The following is a 6,315-nucleotide window of genomic DNA, read 5'->3' as shown; positions in this document are numbered from 1 at the left end:
CTGTTGTGCTAATGTTGGTAAAAACCATCCTTCATGTTATGCCTCAGCAGTTATTGGCTCTAACATGATGACCTTATGCATTATGGACTTCATTTTTTAAATATGCACCTTTATATTCTGACGAGGCCCTCTTAAGCCAGGGAAAATAATTTGTTGGGATGTATAAATGCAGCTTTTTTTGAAGACAGAATTTTGACCATGTTTATAGTCCCATGAAATCACTAGGGTTGTTATGTTATATACCTAACATAAGTTTACACATGCAATTCCGTTGCCCCCGGTGAATATTCAAACTGCAACCAGAATCAGGTTATCTAGACCTAAAATTGTTGGGTTTTTATCAGCAATTAATTAAAATGAAGAGGCTCTTCAGATTTTGACAAGTCAACAAGATGCCATTTTTTCTGATAAAAATATTTTCAAATCCAGTCCTTTATCTTATAAATGCTTTTCAATAACAATGATGATTAAAACTATCAGCAGTAGGTAGGACGCTATGAATATACCAGCTGATTATTTTTTCTTGCCAATGTATGAGATGTAGTGGCTATTGTTTATAGTGCAGTAGACATTTTTAAAAACTACACATCCTAAATATTAATCTCAGTTCTATCAAATTTTAAAATGTAGTAAGTTAAGTGAAATACACAAACACAAGAAAGGAATTCACTAACTTATTAGATATGACATATACTATGGGGTAAGATATTCATTGGCAGACATTAGGAAACTAGCACATATTTAAAGGGAAAAAAAAACCTCAACAGCCCCCACAATAAGGAGAAGTTGTAGTGTTTAAAAGTGAAAACAACAAAAAGGCCAGTTATACCTAGAAACCACAAGCTGACACTTCTTTGCAGGTTGTTCAGGCTCCCTTTGATGCTGTTTATTGAACCAAAATGGGCAGCATGGAGCACGGAAGGGTAAGAAATATAGGCAGGTTTGTTTGCCTTATCTGATAGCTGGTGGGGATGGCTGAGCACAACTTTCAGCCCTGTGGGGAAATGGTGTGAGATTCAGAAGGTCAGGAATCTGTGCGGCAGCAACAGTAGCAAAGTGGCACCTGGAGCTTCAAGGAAGCAAGGATAAGAAAAGCAAAGCCAAAGGGTTAAGCACCCCACTGCACCTCTGCTGATTAGGGGCACACACCCCTTCTATTGGTTGTGAAATGGACTTATAGGAATACAAAGGCAAATCATAGTAATATAATAATAACAAGAAGAACAACAAAATGGAGAATGTGGCTATAAAAGATGGTGAAAATAATAGGCGTTTTACTCTCCTATCTGGGAATGGGGGCAGTAAGGGGATTATATCCTGTCACTTCTGAGAATAAGGAAGTTACAAATTTTCGGCTGAGTTCCAAAACAGGTGATAGGGGCTTGACTTAGAGCCGAGTTGTAACTTGTTCTTCCTGTCCATCGCCCCATTTGTGCATGAGCAGGTCACAAGCCTCTCCCCAAGTTTCAAACACATCCTCTGAGGAGTCTAAAAGTTTTGAATTTGAAGAGCAGATGCTGGATGCGCAGTGAAGGGAGCTGGAACAGACTAGAGGACATTCACTGCTCTGAGCAGCTCCCTGGGCTTCACCTGATTCTACCTCACTGAGGTTAATTTCACTTTGAGAACAGGCCTCTGCTTTCCCTTTCTCCATCTGAGAATATCTGATGTCTTGCCACATATAGTGCTGCTGAACAATTCCATCAGAAATTGTGTACATTGGCTCTGAACTGGGTTCAGACATATGACCATTAAACTTGGAGAAGAGGAGACCCAGTTTCTTGAGAGAAGGACCCATAAAGGAGCGTTTGCTTGATGACTCAGCTTTTGACTTTCCTTGGGCACCACTGGCTTTTGGTGTGGTTCTGATGAGAGGTGGCCCATGGCAGGCCTTTTTCTTGCAGCCTAAACTGAAAGAGACGCTCTTGGATTTGGCCCGAGCCCCACCACTGCCATCATTGGTATCATCCCTCTGAGAGAATTCAGTGCTGCTGGTGGAAAAACTTCTCCTTGGGTGTTTTCTATTTCCTAACAAGTCAAGCACTTCATATCGAAAGCTGGAGATGTCCTGCTTTAACTCCTAGGGCAAGAGAGAAAACACATTATGTTAAGATGTGTGGTCTTTAGTGCAAAATAGGAACATTGGGTATTCTTTGCAATGTTCCACATTTTGCCTAATAGCAAATCACAAAGTACATGAACTACCAGAGAAGCTCACATTATTCTAGCACATTAATAAATCTGTGGGCAGGGCTGGCCATTGGAAAAATTGTGCAATTGGTAAAGTTGATTTCAGAACCTCAGCATCAGGGCACACCAACAAACTAATCCCGGCTAAAGCATTAATTAACAATTAGGCAATTAAATAGTGAACTGGCTATCATAGGTATGCACATCTGTATTTAAAAGGGGTCCTGAACAGGAAAAGCTTTTAGGACTCTAAGGTTTAAAACTAGGGAAGTCAAATGTGCCAGGTAATGAGGCTACTATTTTGGAAGAGGGGACCCTATTCATTCAAGTCCATATCAAATTTGTTCTCTCTGTAACTGGCTGCTCAACTACTAGAATGCTCCTTTAAAAAACATCTTTTAAATGCCTAAATCTGGTCATACTACTCCCCGCTTAAAACTCTTTAGTATCTTGTCACTGACCTTAGAAAAAAGTAGAAACTCCATATCACAGACTACAAAGTTTTTCAAGGCCTGGTATCTGTTGATCTCTCTGGTTTCATCTCTTCCTACTTTCCCCGGTCTCTTTACTGTCTACCTGTATGGACATATTCTCTCTTGCCTCTGGTCCTTGGCCTGTAGCTGTTCTCTGTCTAAAATACCCCCCCCCCAACTTTCCCTTATCTGGCTCCTTCTTCAAGCCTTAGATTACAAACCTGCCCTGACTCCCCAAGTCCCTCCTCTGTGTCTCTACAGCACCCTGTGTATATCCTGTTAGAATACTCATTTGTCAGCCTCTATTATTATTTGTATGTCACCCCTTGAAAGTAGGGGCTGTTTATATCTTGCTCACCACACTACCTGAGCAACTAGTGGAGTGCTTGGCATATAACATGCCCTCAATAGATGGGTTATATCTGTGGATTAGGATAATGGCCTTCCTATGTCCCTTAGAAAATATACGTGTATTCTAGGATAGGGTTTCTCAACCACTTGATATATTGACCTAGATAATTCTTTGTTGTGAGTACTATCCCATGCATTGTAGGATGTTTTGTAGCAACCCTAGTCTCTACCCACAGGATGCCAATAGCACACACATCCCAGTGTGACAATCAAAAATGTCTCCAGACATTGCCAAATGTGTCCTGGGAAACATAATTGTCCCTGGTTGAAAATCTCTATTTGAGGCTAATGCTAGTATTGAGAGAATTTTAATGTTTAATGGTAGGAGTTCTTGAATCTTAGATTTAATAATAGATTCTGTTAATTTTTACCTTATATTTTTAAAGTAATCAGAGCATTTAAATCTTCAGGTATCTTCCCTTTGCTAACTTGCCCCTCACCACACATTCTTGTCACATCATTTAAAGCACTCAGTTCCCACAGTGAGAAATACCCAGAATATGAAAAGAATGCATAGGACAGATTATTTTGTTCATAAAACTGATGGTGTGCTGTATTATAGGCAGTTGAAATTCCATCACCAGAAACTTCACTGTGAAGATTAAATGATGCTTAAGAAATATGAAATGAGAAATTAAACCACTTCATGGTTAAATTACCTTAAAATTTTCTTCTGTTAGTCCCTCATTTGTTTTGGAATTTCTTATCATAGCAGCCACATATCTTTTGACTAAATTCCTGATAACTTCCTGGAATTAAGGGAAAATAAAAACACATGAAGAGGCATTTCCTTCTTGGGCTCTCAGTAAAATAAAAAACATACACAGGAAATAAAATATGCTTAGATCATCTTTGCAGTGGAAAGTCCTCCCAGGATCCAGCAATTTTGTGTGAAAACCCAGTTAATTTCATTAGCTAAATGAAGAATTATTATGTGTCCAAATCTGGTGGCAGAGTGGGCCAGCAAGATCAAATTCACCTGAAAGGAAAATTTTCCATGCATAAGGTAAACACGGATTCACATTTATAGAATGAGAGTAGAACAATCCTTGACTGGTCATAGTCAATATCCTTTCCAGTCAGGCTGGATTAAACTTTAACCTGCCTAGTTAGTGAAATGAGGTTTTCTTCCTTTTATAAAATAAAGTCATTCGGCAGTGTCACAGAGTCTGCTGATTTTTTTTAAATTTCTTTATTGATTAAGGTATTACATTTGTGTCCTTATCCCCCATTACCTCCCCGCCCCCATGCCAACAGGAGGGTGAGGGCATGAGTCTGCTGATTTTAATGTTCACTACACAATCAAGATATTTTAATTCTTTGGATTGATTTTTAGAGAGAGAGAGGGAGAGAGAAACATTGATGTGGGAGCAAGACATCGACTGGCTGCCTCCTGCACGCTCCCTACTGGGATCCAACCCACAACCTGGGCATGAGCCCTGAACATGAATTGAACCAGCAAACTTTAGTGAATAGAACAATGCTCAACCAGCTGAGTCACACCTGCCAGGGCTCAAGATATTTTTCTTAGAGTAAAACCTCACTTCTCCTTTGCAGAGATGGCCTCTTTTTAGTTAGCTTTCTGAGAATGGCACACACATAGTTACTATTCTTTGTATCACTATGGTAATGTGGATAGCTACCACTTAATGCAGTGTCACACACACACACACACACACACACACACACACACACACACACACACACACACTCACACACTCATATATACATACCACTCAATTCTCACCATAACTCTGAGTTAAAGTTTAATCATCCTATTTTACAGATGAGAAAACTGAGCCTCAGTGAGTTTAAGCGACTTGTCCAAGGTCACACAACTGACCAAGAACTATTGTGCTTAGTCTCTGTGAGGAAGTTTTACCTGATAATGTTGATTCTGTATCAGGCTGTCAGCATGGCGTTCCTATAATTAAAAATGGACAAAGAAGTTACATCAGCAGTCTTTCAGCAACCCATCTACCCAAATATTACTTATAAATATTAGGACTAGAGAATGAAAGGATTTCCTGCCTGACAAATCCCCAAACATTTTTTTTTTATATTTTATTGATTTTTTACAGAGAGGAAGGGAGAGAGACAGTTAGAAACATCGATCAGCTGCCTCCCGCACATCTCCCACTGGGGATGTGCCCGCAGCCAAGGTACATGCCCTTGACCGGAATCGAACCCGGGACCCTTAAGTCCGCAGGCCGACGCTCCATCCACTGAGCCAAACCGGTCAGGGCAATCCTCAAACATTTTAGGTTGGAGTGATTTTATGATGTTTAAGATAGGGAATGTCACAAATGAGGAAAGGCAGGACACAGTTTTGTTTATAAAGAAACATAATTTTTAAAAGTCTTACTGTGAAACTTCTCAGGTTGTGCCTTCTCCGTCTACCATCAGGGTCTCTTTTTGGGCAGAAGGTGTTATTAAACCAGTTGCCAAGGTATAGAAATGACTTAGGACTAGGGATGATGTTAAAAGGAGGTGGCAAGGTACCGCCTTCATCAAAGTAACTCATCCAGAGCTTTGTCCTTGCAAATTTCCACTCAATATCTGCATGATCCTATGAAAGAGAGAAATTCAAGGATTCAGGATGGGAAACACCAAAATGCACCCATGTTGCATTCTAAAAGTTCTACCTTGCTTCTGTAGAAAGCAATCTGTCAGTAGGCATAAAAATTCAAATTATACATACTCTGTGATTCAGTAATCCTTCTTGTAGAAATTTATCTTATAAATATACTCATAAAAAGATGTATGTACAGGGCTGTTCACTATAGGATTGTAACTTAATAGCAAAACATCCAACAACAACCTAAATATCCAACAGTGGGAGACTGATTAAATAAATGATGTTACATTCATAAAATGGTTTACAATATAACTACTTAAAAATATCTATGAACATTTTATATATAGAACCTGTATATGTGTATATGAAATTATCTGTATATTTTATAAGACCGCCATGATCTTTAAGTCAGGAAAGCAATATAAAGCATGATATATATTGTATACAATGATCTCATTCATGCAACTGAAAACCCTTTTATATTGCATACTTACATGTCCCAGACAGGTACATATTAAACTGTCCACAGTAGTTATTTTAAGGAGGTGGAGTGGTGTGGAGAGGATTTCTTTAAAAAAATAACTTGAAGTTATTGAAGTATGATTTACACAGAGTAATATTCACCCTTTTTAAGTACTTGATGAATTTTGACAGAATATATAT

General features: G+C 38.9%; 1 protein-coding gene across 1 annotated transcript; it reads right to left on the bottom strand.

The window, feature by feature from the left end:
* Positions 1 to 629: 629 nt before the first annotated feature.
* Positions 630 to 5,637, bottom strand: LOC102758874 (short transient receptor potential channel 5-like). Its single transcript, XM_006774483.2, has 4 exons — positions 5,440 to 5,637; positions 4,957 to 4,998; positions 3,734 to 3,823; positions 630 to 2,080 (listed from the first exon to the last, which is right to left on the bottom strand). The coding sequence occupies exons 1-4, from the start codon at positions 5,596 to 5,598 to the stop codon at positions 1,388 to 1,390; spliced, it is 984 nt and encodes a 327-aa protein (XP_006774546.1). The 5' UTR covers positions 5,599 to 5,637; the 3' UTR covers positions 630 to 1,387.
* Positions 5,638 to 6,315: the final 678 nt, after the last annotated feature.

Source organism: Myotis davidii, unplaced genomic scaffold (assembly GCF_000327345.1).
Source record: "Myotis davidii unplaced genomic scaffold, ASM32734v1 scaffold1148, whole genome shotgun sequence".
Lineage (NCBI taxonomy): Eukaryota > Metazoa > Chordata > Mammalia > Chiroptera > Vespertilionidae > Myotis > Myotis davidii.
Note: the sequence above shows the minus strand (reverse complement) of the source record. Positions and strands in the feature narration are given on the sequence as shown.

What these genes read in the sequence shown, in the direction of transcription:
- LOC102758874 (XM_006774483.2), bottom strand. Translation starts at nt 5,598, where the DNA reads ATGAGTTACTTTGATGAAGGCGGTACCTTGCCACCTCCTTTTAACATC. An exon ending in ACAACCTGAGAAGTTTCACA is followed by an intron (nt 4,999 to 5,439) that starts GTAAGACTTTTA and finishes TTTTAATTATAG; the next exon opens with GAACGCCATGCTGACAGCCT. An exon ending in TACAGAATCAACATTATCAG is followed by an intron (nt 3,824 to 4,956) that starts GTAAAACTTCCT and finishes CCTTAATTCCAG; the next exon opens with GAAGTTATCAGGAATTTAGT.